Source organism: Pseudochaenichthys georgianus, chromosome 18, assembly GCF_902827115.2.
Source record: "Pseudochaenichthys georgianus chromosome 18, fPseGeo1.2, whole genome shotgun sequence".
Classification (NCBI taxonomy): domain Eukaryota; kingdom Metazoa; phylum Chordata; class Actinopteri; order Perciformes; family Channichthyidae; genus Pseudochaenichthys; species Pseudochaenichthys georgianus.
Genome location: NC_047520.1, coordinates 17287632 through 17303706, shown reverse-complemented (window position 1 = coordinate 17303706; position 16075 = coordinate 17287632). Strand labels below are relative to the sequence as shown.

Sequence of the window (16075 nt, the reverse complement as noted above, 5' to 3'; positions counted from 1 at the left end):
CCAAGGCGACTTACATACATTCAGCACTGTGGACAATCCCCACAGGAGCAATTTGGGGTGAAGTGTCTCGCCCTGGGACACATAGACATGCTGACTGCAGTGGGACTCAAACTTGGTACCCCCTGATTCGAAGTCCAGCACACTAGCCACTGAGCCACAGCCGCCCCAGATCATCCACAGTTGGTGCATGCAATCTGATGGGAAAGGAACAACGGCGTGCCTGCAGCGATCGCAGTCATGATGTCACTTCCACTTCTGGCAAAGTCTTGTTAGTTTTGTGTCACTTGAGCGCCTTACTCTGCCTGGTAACGAGATACTACAATGTCACATACTCATCCTATTTGAATCATCTCAAACTAAAAGGCCAGGGAGGCAGAAAGTGAGGAGGAGTTTGGGGGATTGAGCAAAGAGAAACCTTGAAGGGACACCAGAGGCAGGAAGTGAGCGTCACATCCTGCCGTCGCTTCTTTGATGTTATGTTGTCGCCGCCAACAGCTCCCTAATCCCACATCTATAATCCTGTTTTTATTCTCTCTGCCAGCCTTGTAGTCAGAGATAATCAGTGTCACCTAACTTTAATTATTGTGACAGACCCGGAGATAAATGTTGTTGCTTCAATGTCAGTTGTTCTGTATCGATACAGAAGGGACATTTGTACTCTTGATACATCTTGTGCTCGGCTGAGGATATTAAAAAAAAGGTTCTCGATAGTAACTGACTGTAGATTGCTCATGTTCCACCCCACAGGCTTTAATTAACTAGTCTCAGGTAGTCTAATCTTATTATCGAAGACTGCTTTTTCCACACATTAGCCTGCTTACATGGTCAGGACACGGGCAGAGGTGCCAGGATTGTGCACGGTTTTCATTTTCAACCACTTTAGACATTCTTGTCACATCGCTGGAAACAAAAGGCTGAATAGTCGGTGCCGTTTTCAGGATTTCAACAGCCACAGCTAGACGCCAAATAAAAGACACAGCTACACATCTCAGTGTTTGTCCCACAGAGAGCCCGGCCCCATCAAACCCCATTATCTCCAAGGCTACCTCTTACTTCCAACTGGAGTAGAGATAGCTGCTTATCTACTGGTTAATAATAAAAAAAGACACATAACAGATAACAAAAAAAAAAAAAAAAGCTATCCTATCGTGATGGAAGGAGAGAGGAGGGAGAGAAAAAGCCGACAGGGAGCAGAGAGATTTCCAGGGACAGTTTCATTCTGTGGAAAGGGCAAGCAGACGGAGACCTCCCGCTGTAATGCGCCAGTCGAGCCGAAATGAAAGCCAGCCGCTCTCTTCTCCGGGGCTAAACAGCAGCCTTAATAAAAAACACAATCAGACCCCCAACCTTAAAGTTTAATGCACATTCTTCCCATATTTCTCTTTGCACAAGTCGAAAAAAAAGAAAGCTCCCGGTGTGATCCCAGGCTGAAAGCAAAAAAGGGGGGCTGTTATAATCATTATGAATATCAAGCACACCATCAACCCACTATAGCTCTCCATCGCGTTAATGAAATTGTTCCCCCTAACTTTTTAATTAACTGGCAGACTCGTGGTGTGGAGTCAAGTTGTGGACACAAAGACTATGTTCTCTCCCAGGTGATGTGAATACCAAAGAGGGCAGTTGTTCTGCATTAGGCTGAGTTTCTTTATTAGGGGAGAAGCTTCAGAGGGAGAGGCAGAAGTGCTCGTGTCGTTCCAGTCAGCTTTCATTCAACACTTTGATATATCAGTGCAGGAGCAAGGCATGATGGATTTATCGAGAGGCCACTTTTACAACATACATTGTTTTCATAACTTTTAAATCTTTTTTAAAAAGGATGTCTGCTTGATATATTCAGACAGAGAACAAATCATCGCTCCCCGGCACTGACTGTTTGATGATGGGACATTCATCACAGAGAAAAGGGAGATAATAGGGGAAAAAAGAAAGATTTTTGTTTCAAACACATTTCCCTTTATTGGCATGGTGAGGCTGATGAGAATTGCACATAAAAAATGAAATTCACAAGAAAGTCGTACAATAGGTAGAACCACAAAGGCATTGGTAAGGACTTGGCAGAAGGCAACGTGGATAGGACACAAACAGGTAACAACCCATAGCGGCCCCCCTCCCCCACCCACACACACACACACACTTCCAGAAATACACGCACACACCGGCCTAAAATCACACACACACACACACACACACACACACACACACACACACACACACACACACACACACACACACACACACACACACACACACACACACACACACACACACACACACACACACACACACACACACACACACACACACACACACACACACACACACACACACACACACACACACACACACACACACACACACACACACACACACACACACACACATTGTCCTTCCAAAAAAAACATGATTACCCAACAAACGCTTAAGCACTGGCAACGTCCTCAGTAGGTCACATTATTAAAAAGTCCGCCACATTTCAAATTTGAACCAGAAGGTGTTATAATATATTGCTACTCTATGGCAATATACAAAGCATTTTTTCATTACAATGATTAAAGCCACATCTATCAAATGGGACACGACACCATTACCCAAACGCTACACAGACATCAAAAAAGTAAAACAATGTCTTGAAACACAGGTGAAAGGATTTTTTTTTTATATCATTCCTTGGGACCAATTTTTGCCTCTTTGAATCATAAAAAAATCTCGCCTCCACAGTCAAACTCCATGAAAGGAAGTCTGTGATCAGCAAAAGATTTTTGTCCTTCCTACGATTGGAAGCTGCTTCTCTCATTACTTGACTGGAGCTAGAAACGGGATATTAATTGAACCAGAAAACCGCAAGGTTACCTTTTATGTCATGTGGACGGCGCTGTGATATCTGGACTGTGAGAGGAGGAGGATGGGCGGGGGAGGGGAGGGTGGAAAGAGGTGCGGCATGCGATACATTGTCGAGTAGTTTTTCTCTAGGCTTATAGAAGGTCATTTAAAATCTGCCAGTGAAGACAGCTGAGAGGCAGATATCCAAAGTGGTAAATACTGTGCCGACTGTCATCCTGTAATAGCCATGCACTACACAACACACAGGTTCAACACAATTTACACACAGGTGGAGATCAGAGTCACGTCTGCACAGATGTCACAAGGTAATGCGTGCATTACAATCACATAGACTCAATTACATCTTAAAAGGGAAGACTGGCAAGTGGTGGTGGTGGTGGGAAGTGGGGGGGGACATTCAAGTGTTTACCGCACAGGGTCATGTGGATGAAATGAGACTGGAATGGAGTCAACCTACAGCAGCTAACCAGCGACTGGGTAATGGGTCAAGTCCAAAAATCACACAACAATAGAAGCTAAAATACAACTCTGAAAAATAATTTATTGCTTTTTATATAGTTTTTTCTTTCATTTATATTATTATCATTGTTATTATTATGAATCATCTTGTAATTATCGTGAATAATATAATCATATATATATAAGTATATATATATATTGTACATCAAATACAAGATCTTTAAAAAAATTCAGGAAAAGGAAATTGTAAACTTTTGTTTGGCATTCACATAATCAAGCGTGAGTGGAGCGATGACAACGAGTGTTTACAGTGGTACAACAAAGACATTCCTGCTAAATCATTTGTATTACTTCATGTTCTGCTCGTGTGTGCGAAAAGAAAGAGATGGGACGGATGGTGGAGACAGAAATCTCTGTGTGATGAGCGCTGCCTGCCGGAGTGATTAGCTGAATGGTTTGATTGTTTTGGAAAGGCATAGAAGGTAATATTATCTCCACCAAACCATTTATTGTACACCCTGTCTAGTGATTGGAAGTTAAATAACACAAATCGAAGGACAACATAAACCAGCAAATAGATTTTGTGAGGTGCGCCATGTCGAAATGGAGCCCATAAATAGTCTTGATTCAAATAATAAAATAAATAGATAAATATGTGTTTGTACTGATTGAACAGATTTGAATGCAGTAGTCTTTTTCATTGAAGGTAATCAAAAGGAGAACCATACAAAGCAATGAAATCAAACCCAGTTACATATATACATATCTGTATATATATATATTGATTGCTTCAGAAATAATTAATAAAAAAATGGGGTATCTTTTTTTTTTACAATCATGAAAAACACGTTAAAAATGCATTTTATACTGGTTTCATAAGCAAAAACACTGATTGAGAAACGTTATAAACAGAGAAAACTATACATGGTTGACTGTTTTTCCCCCCGACAAAATAACTTAAAAAAGGACGTTTGTTCACATGCTCCCTCAAAATGAGCAATCAGACAAATCTTTTTTCTTTTTTACAATCATATCATGTCTTCTAAACATCATGTAGGTGTACAATATGTTTTACAGTATTGTAATGACCACAGATCGACATTCTGAATTAAGAAATGTTCTCCTCATTTTTAAAAAAGGCTGCGTTTTACAGTGCATAGCTGTAACAAATAAAGAACTTTATCAGATATGTACATAAAATAAAAATATTCCTTTTTATAGTATTTGTAAATACACGGCTACATTTCTCCTCAAAATGTAGACAGCAATGTTACCTTGAGAATTTTACCTCCAAGACACAATTTCTTATACTCTTGTTTGTAATGTAACACTATATCCAAACACCAGGTTTAAAGAAAGAAAAAAATCAACAGCAAAAAAAAAAAAATCTGGCTGAACAAGCTGCATGTTTTCACCCCCAAAGAATTGTGGGTATTGTAGTGCTTTGAGAAAAAAATCACAAGTTTTTTTTTTCTTCTTTCACTGGCGGTAGCACAGCAGTGCACCAGGCTCTGAGGGTTCGCTGGATTTCCCAGAATGCAATGTCTCTTCCCAGCTCTTCAGCAGCTATGTTCATGTAAACTTTATTTTTGATATATTCATTTATATTGATATAGGTCTATAGACTTATTCTTATATACTCTATAGCATAGAGTGTAAAACTTCTGGTGGTCTCGTCGTCAAAGGAGCGAGACCCCACAGTGAGGTATCAGAAGTCCCTCTGTGACCGGTTACCTTCTCAGGCTGCGCTGCGCCTCCCTCAGCAAGCTGTCAAAATCCATGGAGTCGTACTTGCTTTTAGTGGAGGCTGGATCAAAGTCGTCCGAATGGGAGTCTGCGAGCAGAAAGAAGGGTTGTGATCAGTGTTGAGCAGAGCAGCGGTTCTTAAAGATAGTATTTCTTCATTTTGTGTGCTTCATTTAGCGAGGTGTTATTTGGTTACTTTGCTATTACAGTGCTACACAGTTTTCCCATCTCCCTTAGAAATGTAATTAAGACCATGGATGTTGATCTGTTTGAGCGCATATATTCTCAAAGAATAAAGGTATAATATAATTTGACCTGAAGATTGAGTCTCTTGGTCTTTTCCATTTCATTTGACTGCAATAATATTAATCAAGACTTCCTGGATCCTGATTTAAAACGTTTTGGTCCCAGCTCACAGAATACAGCAGTATTGCTTGTACTGTAGCTAGGTCTTAATCTGATGGTTACTTTGCATTTGATTAATAATGTTGGGAAAGAACTCCCATCAGGCTCCAACGATGAAGACCTACAGTAGACCTGAATCCTTTCACCTGCCCTACTACAGAGCACGTGTCGGATCAGCAATCAAAGCCATGGCAAATCTCCTTTTTTAATTACGAAAGTACAAAAAAGTGTATATTGCTAGTTTGAGTTTCCACAAATCATGAAGATGCGATAAACTTCAAAAAATAAAGAATGATTTGCGAATAGTCGGATAGTAAGTTGCATGCAGGAATATTTACTGAATGACCACGATAAATAGTAGAACATCCATAACTGCATGTTCACAAAGCACCCTAATAACAAAGAATTCTAACCGTGCAGGTAGAAAAAGTGCCTTATTTGTATCCCTCTGTCTGTGAATCTTCTCATATGTCCTATTTTTCTGATCAACCTGATAATACAAAAAGAGTGTCTTATCTCTGCCAACAGACAGCTTCACAAATGGGGCCCCCAAAGGGCCCAGCAGCACACAGCGAGAGCTTTGAGAAATGGGAATGACCATGGCAGCTGGAAGACGCCAGTTGTGATCTAATGCAGCGGCCGAGGGCTGGATTGTGTCACACTGCGCACCTTGAGGGATGAAAAATACCGCGGCGCTCTACTTAAAACTAATGGACAGTGTCTCCGAACACACAGGGAAGAGGCCTTAAAGATTGAAAAGAGGGGGGAGCGCTTTGGATCCTCCCCTCCATCTCTCTATCCTGTGCTATCAGCGTGGGGACGACCAAAATAGCCCCGCTCCTGACGAAGAGGCGCTCGAACGAAGGCCTTTCCATTCCAGTAGACTGATTAGTCAATCTCGGCATAATGTCTACCCTCAAGGCTTCAGGATTAGCAACTGTTTCTGTGTGTGTGTCAATTTCTCATCATGTCCTCTCTTTAAAGAGCCGGTAGCTTCAAGCATGCACTTTGAAAATGTATAGTAACCGCTTCATGTATTGAGACAAGTGGCTCTTTTTCTCTCCGCTGATCCGCTGACCCTCTTGCCGCGGTGCAATAGACATTTCTGACCTCCCATCTTTGCTGGTAAATACATGTCACGGTCAATGCCCATCTTATATCAAATGGAGGAGATTATCTTCTCTCGCGACACTTCAGCTGCTCAATTATTATCACCAGCGGTTTAATTGTGCAACTAACAGAAGATAAGAGGATACCAGATCTGCCTTTCCGGAGTTTGCAGTACTTTTCTCTCGGCTTACAGAAGGGAGTGCTTTTGAAAAACTAGAATTAGCACTAGAAAGTACTCGCTACTCTTTTGGGGCATCACGCCAGTAAAAACAAGGCCTCGATTCCACGGATATCTTGAATGATTTATTAAATGTGCCATTCAACCTTCAGCTGAGCACAGATTCCTCTCTGAGATGTATGGACCTGATCAATATAGGAGGGGATCCTACATGCATGTTACGCGATGGACTTACTTAGATGAGATTAATTCTGCCGCATGCCTGCCAAAAGAAGCATGAGCAGGTGAATGCTCATCCCCCATCTGCACATCAAGGCTCCTCAACAGATGGACCCTCCCTTCCAGAGGGAGGAGAGACCTAACCTTGCTCCCTCCTTCCTCACTACTATCGCGCCTTTCTCCTCGTAATTTACTCTCCTCTTTGCCATGTTGTTAGAAATGAAGCCCACACACACACAGTATGACCCAGAGAAAACACATCATGCTTTTAGGTTCTCTGATGTGTTCCCTTTCTACAAAGTGGAAACAAGCATTATGTCCACATGACTAATGGAGTCTGCGTTGTTTTATTTAAGATACTACAGCTGCTTTCAGGAGGACTTGGAGCTCTACTCTTACGATGCTCGCAGACTGACCCCTGAACTCTGTGTGCCCTTTTCAGCGAAAGCCTGATGGACACATTGAGGGCTGTAGGAATGGCTCCAAGCGATGAGATGACTATCTTTGATATGGAAGCTTTTTCTTTTGTTGCTTTCCCCCTCTAATTTCCCTGACAGTCCTCGCAGCTACGCAAATACACTTCCCCGGCCGCAGGGGGCTGATGGAGAAGAACAACGGAGCTGCACTCACCCAAGTCTGTGTAATGTGATTTGCAGAACTGCTTTTGTCCGCCAAAGCACAGCTCGAACTGAGGCTCGTTTAACCGCCGTAATGTGTGTCCGTTCTCAAGGGCGGCAAAGGCGTCACAAGTGTAGCGGTAGGTGATGAAGCCAAAATTGTCCCTGGTGAAGAAGAAGCAGAGGGGAAAATGAAACGTCAGAGCGCTGCTGTGGGGCAACAATAACTGAGCCTTGTGTTCCATCACCATGGCGCTATTTATATGCAAAAGAGAATCAATAAAAGTGTATCTTTGGGGCTCTATAGGGTAAGAAGTAGATGGATCGGTGTCTTACACTTGCCTCTTCGCAACATAATTGTATTACCTCCATTCCCAAGCAACAGACTGTGACACACACACACACACACACACACACACACACACACACACACACACACACACACACACACACACACACACACACACACACACACACACACACACACACACACACACACACACACACACACACACACACACACACACACACACACACACACACACACACACACACACACACACACACACACACACAGTCAGTCAGTCAGTCAGTCAGTCAGTCAGTCCCGGGGCTCTTACCCATCGTCCCTCAGGTTCACTGCACATTCTTCAATTTCGCCGAAGACTTCAAAGCGGCGCTTCAACTCTGTGCGGGTGCAGTCGGACCTCAGTCGCCCCACGTACACCACCCGTCTCTCCTCCTGCTCGTTAAGAGGGAAGACAGAACGGAGGAAGGGGATTAAAAAAGGGGGCAGTGTGTTTTCCCTCTCCCCTTCTCTTTCTTCACCCCTGCTCTAATGAATTGGTCTTGATCACTCCTGTGGATACGGCCGCTGACTCTCGGGCCTTTTTCTGTCCCCTCTCCTCCGCTTCCTGTTATCTGATGGAGCTGCACTCTGCCTTCAGTCTGCCTTGGCACTACAATTCCTCTTTCTCTCCGCAACTCATCAACCAGAGGCGGGAGTGATTTTTATCAAATGATGCCATGTCTTAAAAGTGACTGCTTCTGCTTTTGTGAAAGTCTAAAAATAAAACAGCTGTGAGGTGACTCAGCCAAGTCTGTTTTCTTCCTCACAATGCACAGCAAACAGGGCAGTTCATGTGTAGGGATATTCTAAGAGCAGCAGCGAGCCACGGGGGAACACGATTTTCATCCAACCTCAAGAGGACGCAGGGGTCATAGCGGAATAATTTAGGAACAAACTGCACCGGGCTGCAATTATGGCCTTTGAGTAGTTTCATTGCATCTGCTAATCATATAATGCAGCCCAGCCCGGGGCTATAGTGTAGCAATAGTATTATTTATTTATAAGCAGCAAGTCCATTGCGGCCCGTTGAAATTGTCAATGTTGTCGTGAGGCTAACATGTATGTGAATCAGTTACATGCTGCTACACTGCTGAGTCCACCTTTGCCCTGTTGGACTTCTAGAAAGCAGAGAAAAGATACAGATTAACCAGATGACTGTTTTTATGCTTTCTTTCCACTCGCATTAATGCTTACATACACTGTTCGAGACGAAAAAAGCTTTTGCTGAATTAGTGGTTTAGTTGCTGACAGCTGATGAATAGGCGGTCTTCTCTTGATGGCACCCTGAGGGCTGCTGTGTGTGAGTGAGTGAGACAGACGGAGACCAAACCCGGTTTGACAGCTCGAGCCCCAGCGCTTGTAATTGTTGCCAAGCAACGTTTGCATTACTGCTTAATTTAATGTGTGCTTTATCAACGGGTGGTCGTGGCGCTCCCCCGGCTGGAAACCTGAGTCATCTCACACTGAGACATGGAGAGCGGCGATACGGCAGAAATGTGATATCCACTGCGGAATTTTGAAATAGATACAGGAGAAGGAAGAGAGAATCAGTGACCGTTTTCTAGTTTGTTTGGTTCTTTCCTCCGTCTTGCTCTCCCAGTTTCTGTTTTCCACTATTTTAAACATGTTACCCCTGTGGTGTGATTAATAAGAGTCGACAGTGTTTCCAGGCGTTAAAAATACAAAACCCTGAGATATGAGGAAGGGCCTGTCGCCTGAATCATTCAGGAACTCACTTTGTATGAATTCTTTCAGCAGAGACTGTGGCACTGGGCTGCAGGCTGTCTCATCCGCTAACGTGTGTGCGTGTGTGTGTGTGTGTGTGTGTGTGTGTGTGTGTGTGTGTGTGTGTGTGTGTGTGTGTGTGTGTGTGTGTGTGTGTGTGTGCATGTAGCCTTTTATCAGCAGGAAGCATGCTTAGTCGTTTGTGTGCTACTGGTGGTCGTTTTAATGATTGATTAATCAAATGATTGTCTTGCTTCTCAAGGTCTTTCAGTGTACTGTTTTGTCAGTATAACCCAAAGACTTTGATCTGATGAGGAAAGCAGCAGATCTCCATATTGGATGGGCTGAAGCAGCATTTCCTGACACTTTTCAAGAGTTAAGAACGGATCAATAATCAAAGATAATTGATGATATGTATATCAGTGGTCTCAGAGTGGAGATCTTAGTGTCAGTGGACTCACTATTGCTTTTTGCTTCTGCCTCTCTCTCTGTTCGGCCCTTTCAAACTCCCGCTTCTCGTAGTCCCGGCGGTACTCCTCCCTCTTCAGCCGCTCGTGCTGGTACTCCTCGTAGCTGTCATACCTGGGGGAGGAAAAGGCAGGCGTATCACATCACTCGTCCTCTGGATTCACCCTTCCTGTTTGACGACTGCGAAGAACAATTGCCAGTATTCACAGAGGAGCAGTCTTTCCATTTCCTCCCCACTGATGGTGGAGGGTTTCAAAGAAAAAGGAAATGGACATAAGACGTCCCTATCGTCATCGCTATGATTGCGACGCCCGCAGGAGAAGGCCTGCGGGAGGGTGGCGCTGAGGGGAGGAGGGGGTTGTGCAGGCAGCTGCAACTGTCAGCACAACTTCACATGTCATTACTTTCTGCTTAGTTAAGGCTTCACCAAGAAGGAGAGTACGACTTTTCTCCTTCGCCCTCACACCAGACTCGCACAAGACGTGTCCGTTCTTAAATGACGAGAGACTCTTTGGCTTGTCGGGTGCCAAATCAGCTCGGAGCGCTGGAAGGATGTCAGTCTCTCTCTGCACAGTGACAGCACCGGAGAGAGGCTCCTCCGCAGACTACAGAGGAGTTGAATAGGCGTCATTATGAGCTGGGAGCTCACAAGTGAAGTATGAATGTGGGATTTTTTGTCACTAAACTAATACAATTATCAATTAAACATATTTGCCCTGACTTTGTGTTGCAGGCCCCTGTGGAAGCGAGGCTTTGAGAAGGCTGTAGTCTGATGTGAAAAGGGAAATCAAACTATGTCTGACTATTTCACGGCATGTGTCTTTTATAATTTATTGTGAACTAAACTGATATCTCAGTAAGAAAGAGCATTTTAGCACCAATTTCAATATTTGCTCTTTTTCACTGCACGCACAGCCCGGAATTATGAAGAGACCATCTTTCTGGTGTTCAAATCCTTCGTTAAATAATTCATGTTAAAGGCTCACCTTGGCCTGCGGCTGAGAGGGGAGCGAGCCTGAGGGTGGGGGCTCTTCTGAGTCCTGGAACGAAAGGTGCTTGCATCTGTGTTGTGACGAGACCTGTGGGAAAACACAACATGTTAAATACGATGATATTATTTTCTGCAACACCTAGGAATGCTTGTTCATTTAAAACATTTGAAAAAACGACTTTGAATGAATCACTGTGAATACTGAGTGACATCTTGGATAATTTGTTTTTGGCTTTGGGAACTAAATGAACCTCTTTGATATTCACAGAGCCATTTGGACGTTAGAAACTGGGTTAATTCCAGATGAAAAGCGTTCTGTAGTTTCCTAATATCGCTCCTGGCCACATTTAGTGTGCATGAGTTACTTCTGCTGAACTTTTGCACACACCTAAACTAGCACATACGTGCAGCTGCTATCCATGTTGTATGAGGAAATGGTCAATAGCATCAGCCCCAGCGACCTGAATGTGGAGCTTTAAGCTTCTGATGCTTAATTATTGAAGAGTTGCTGAAGGAGGAAGAGCCGACTGATGGGGGAGAGGAGTTTGGGAAGCTCAGTGAAGCAAAGGAGTGCAAGTTTGGAACGATCAAGCATCGTCGGCAGTGAAACTTAAAACAGAGAGGAGGAGAAATGCTTTGCTGAAAATCTGTCCTTGCATGAAGTAATAATACGCTTCTTGTTCTGTCGCTTTCTAGACTTCAATACCTACACAGCGAAAGCTTGTCACATTCTAACTGTATAATCTGTGAGTCGGTGCAGGGCAAAGAGATTCCACCGGCTCCCTGGAGTAAACTGACCTTTAAGTAATCAGACAAACAAACTGCAGTGGAGTCACTCAGCGAACCTCCACTGACACACTTCATTTGCTCACATCCTCTTTAATAACTTTGCCTCTGTTCCTCCATCAAAGAAACCCCCTCAGCTCTGATCAAAAGGAAGCATGGGAAATGTAGTTCTCACACGGCGCTATGATGATAGCAGCGTCTTTCGAGAGGGGTGTTGAGACTACACTCCCACAGCCTGGCTTCGGCTTTCATCTCTGGGGGTTTGAAAGAGGAGGCTTTGCCACTCAGTAAAAACAACAGCTGCCGCTTAAAACAATAGCCCCGGCATCAAACAAGAAGCAGGAGCGTGTGGGGGGAGTGAGCGAGGAGGGAGAGTGTTAGGAAGACACTCAAATAAAAAGTCCCTGCCTAGAGATTCAAACTCAGACTTTTCAAAAGTCCAGGGCCTCTGGCATGTTTTCTGCTCTGGGTCTCTCATCTGTTGGCTCATTTCAAAGAGAGAAAGCAACAGGCAATACATTGTTTCCCCCGAACGTCACTTAAGAGACATTTATGTGCCACCTGGTTTAAAATGGTGGGTTTAACAAATGAAAACAATTTGGTTAAAAACCCATCCCACCTCCAGCCTGGACTCCCATGTAGCCGCTCCCATAACATACTTCATTTTCAATTTAAGAAAACATGGTATCCTCACACAGATGGCTCCCTTTTGTTGTTTCATGAACATATTTCCAATGAAACCGCATGAAAGTCTGTGTCGGCATGAGTTTGAACGTATTGAGATGTTGTCTCGTGTGGAATCATTTCATTTCATCGTTTATTTGAAGAGGGACAATGCATATTGATGAACATTTAAAACAAATAATGCTTTAAAAACGTAAACATGCCGGATTTTAGCTTTGAGCTAATTTCCATCCGTAATCCCTCACATACAACATTCATTTGTATTGACATCATTATTTTAAGAAGTCTACCACGCGTCGTTACTTTAGGCCGAACCCTGATCTGTGTTTCCACGGTAATCTGGGAGAAAATACGCTTTCCTCGAAACACAACAGAGAATCGGAGGAATGCAGGAGACAGGTTTGCTATTTCACCTGTTAAATCTTTTTACTAGCCAAATGTATTCTGCCTTGAGTTCAGCCGAGGCACAGACTAGCAGGAGGTCAGGGGCCCCCCGCTGAGAGTCTCCGGGGTCTCTCCTGTCTGACACCAGCTCTGACGACTGATCAGGCCTGTTTTACACTCCGGAGCCAGATCCCCCGCCACGGCCAAGCCTGAATAAACTGCTTGGGTGGCTCAGCCAAAGGAAGCAGGAGGTGTGTGTGGTGTGTGTGTGTGTGTGGTGTGTGGGGGGAAGGGGGTGTGTGTGAGCAACAACATACCAGGAGGAGGGGCGTCTGTCAGGTGAGCTGGAGAGGGAGCGCCTCCGGTAGTGCGAGGAGGAACTGTGGGAGCGGGAACGGGAACGGGACCCGCTGCTGGTCCAGAAACGCCTGCTGGGCGATTGGAGGAGGGAGGAGGGGGGGGAGACGGAGCCTCGAGAGGGGGAACAACTGGACCGTGGGGAGCAGGAGGGGGAGCAGGGGGGGCAGTCAAAAAGGAGGTCCAGAGGAGTGCCCTCCCACGGATACAGGAAGCGGCTCTCGCGGGTCTCCCCCAGATCAAGGTCGTCCTGGAAGGGCAGGATCGGGTACCCTGACTCCCCCCCCTTAGGGGTCTGAGGGGCCGCAGCCTTACTTGGTTTGGCTTCTCTCTCCTGGCCCCCCGGGATATGAAAGGCTTTTAAGGGGGGGCCAAAATGCTTGTTGAGTTCTGCTCTGATGTCCTGGTCTCGCAGGAGCTTCCGGCTGATGGCAGAGCAGTGGAGTTGGTCCCAGTCAATGGGGGCCTCCTGTGGGGGGCTCTGGGGGGTCTGTTTGAGGGTCTGCTCCTTAACATTTGCCAGGGAAGCAGATAAAGCTGATGATGGAGGAGGTGAAGATGATGAAGAGGATGGAGGCATGGCTGAGTCCTTACATTCGACACGCCCGTTCTCCACGCTGCCTGCGGGAAGCACGGGAGGCGCAGTGGGGGCACCTAAGGTGACCGCTGATGTAGTCATGGCAACAGTGGCTGTGCCGCCGTCCTTCTTAGCGCTAGCTTGGCAATAGTCATGGTCGCTGTAGCTGCGAGGCGCCGCCCGCTTAATGCTGCGACGTTCCTCAGGGCCGCCCCCCAAAGTGTGTTGGGTGACTGAGTAGGGTGGGGCGGTGGACGCTTTGCTCAGCTGGGCATAAAGCTCAGACTGCTCAGGACCCTTCCTGGAGGGGCCCCCGCCTGAGGCACCTGGGGCCGGAGCCAGAGCGCCGGGGCCCAATTCGCTCAGCCTGGCTCTTTTGCACGCCAAGGCCGATGAGGAACATGAAGACAACTTGGTTTTGAGCGATGCTTTGAAAGGATTCTCTTGACTGGCTTTGTGTGGGGGCGTGGTAGGTGGTGTCAGACCTGCAGAGGGGAGGGGGAAACACAGAGGTTGGTCGAGGAAGGGGGCAGTAAAATGCAAATGGAATCATAATGCAAAGCCTCCACAAATATCCCCCTTCTCCCCCCCTTCCGCTTACCCATCCATAAACTCACAGGTCGGTTTATGGACAGTGGACACAGAAACATGGCTGATTAAAATATTCACTTTCACTTGGCCTAATCCTGATCTCTATTTTATTGCAATCTTGACAGATTAATGTAATGCTTGGTGTAACTTAATACGGTGGAGCTGTAACACGGATGACTTGCCACCCCCTTCCTCTCTGACCTTGGAAAGATCCTTTTTCATGGAAATAATAAATAAATAACACAAAAGCCCGCAGAGGACAAACGTAATGCACCTGATGGAAATAATTTAAGCACATGTATCATATCTCTGCTCGCTGCACATAAATGTCTGCAATGCACGGCAGCCAATTCACCTGAATAAAACCAAAGGACCTCTTTGAACTGCCGGAAGAAATGATCACTGCCATGATGTCTCGCACGTGTCAAGATTATCCGGAAGCATCTCTGTGTAACAATATAAGACATGCCTCTGAATGTTAGCATGGCTGCTGATGTCGAGACGGGTTGTCGTCGTTCTTCTCAGATGGCATGCCCCTACTGCCTGTGCCCCCCCCCCCCCCATCTTTCCCCAGCATCCTACAGATTTACAGCCAGACAGATGGCAGTTATATGGGAAGTCCTGAGATGAGCCCACTTTATAGCATTGTTAATGCACTCGCACAAACAGCCGCCACCATTACTCTCCCCCTCTTTCCTTCTTCTTCCCTAGTCCTGTGTTCTCCACTTTTTCTGTCTGCCATCATCCCTGGATCAATCTCTATTTCTCTCTCTGCATCCCATCCTGGTTCTGCCTCGCACAGACGCAATAAATGTGCCCACACACACACACACACACACACACACAATCTCGACACTAACAGTCTCTCACTGGAGTCAAGCTCAGGCACTTTGAAACACCTACGCTCTCCCCTCTTCTTTGCCTTTCTTATAATGCACATCACTCTCCCCTTGCTGGAGAATTGCACCAAATGACAGCTATTAGTATCAAATCCAGTGTTAGAGTATGCACGGGGACGACAGCTCGGCAACGAGAGTGGGGGAGCCTGATGCATAAATATGCAAGTTTCTGAAGCCACTTGGTGTGTTTGGAATGCCTGATCCAACAGCTTATCATCCTACTTGTTATCCGGATGTGTCTGTACCGCCCTCGCTCCCCTCATTCCCCGCTTTCTCTGAGTGATATAGACACATGTATATATGCATTATGCCAATGAGCAGAGGAAGGGGAGGCTACACAATGCCTGAAGAACTTCCGTTTCACCAATGAAGCGCCATCTGTCCAGAATAATGTGCGCGTGGGGTCATAAACTAGAAGCCATTAGCGACGGGGGTGACATAAATCAGAATTAGATAAATATGTGCCTCTCAGTCAAACTTGCTGGTGATGGATGAGCCGCAGACACAAACACCAATCATGTCGATAAAAAACAAAAAAACATGAAGCGAGTCAACGAGACGGAGAGAGGGAGGAGGGTTTTATATCGTCATTTTTTTTCTCGTCCAGCTGTAAATTGCAAGGAGACCTCGGAGCGAATAACAACTGCGTGCTTAAAGAGTTGATCCGGCGGTAAGCCATGCAAATA

General features: G+C 45.4%; 1 protein-coding gene across 7 annotated transcripts in view; it reads right to left on the bottom strand.

Annotated features, from left to right (window-relative positions):
- Window positions 1-2338: 2338 nt before the first annotated feature.
- Window positions 2339-16075, bottom strand: part of ppargc1a (peroxisome proliferator-activated receptor gamma, coactivator 1 alpha) — a 266607-nt gene continuing 252870 nt past the window's right edge. For all 7 annotated transcript variants that reach the window (XM_071206507.1, XM_071206508.1, XM_034106036.2 and 4 more), the window contains exons 8-13: window positions 13283-14384; window positions 11107-11199; window positions 10114-10234; window positions 8199-8320; window positions 7592-7743; window positions 2339-5137 (exon numbers count right to left, since the gene is read on the bottom strand). In XM_071206507.1, coding sequence (XP_071062608.1) covers window positions 5034-5137; window positions 7592-7743; window positions 8199-8320; window positions 10114-10234; window positions 11107-11199; window positions 13283-14384 — 1694 coding nt within the window. In that variant the 3' untranslated portion in view covers window positions 2339-5033. The remainder of the gene's footprint in view (window positions 5138-7591; window positions 7744-8198; window positions 8321-10113; window positions 10235-11106; window positions 11200-13282; window positions 14385-16075) is intronic.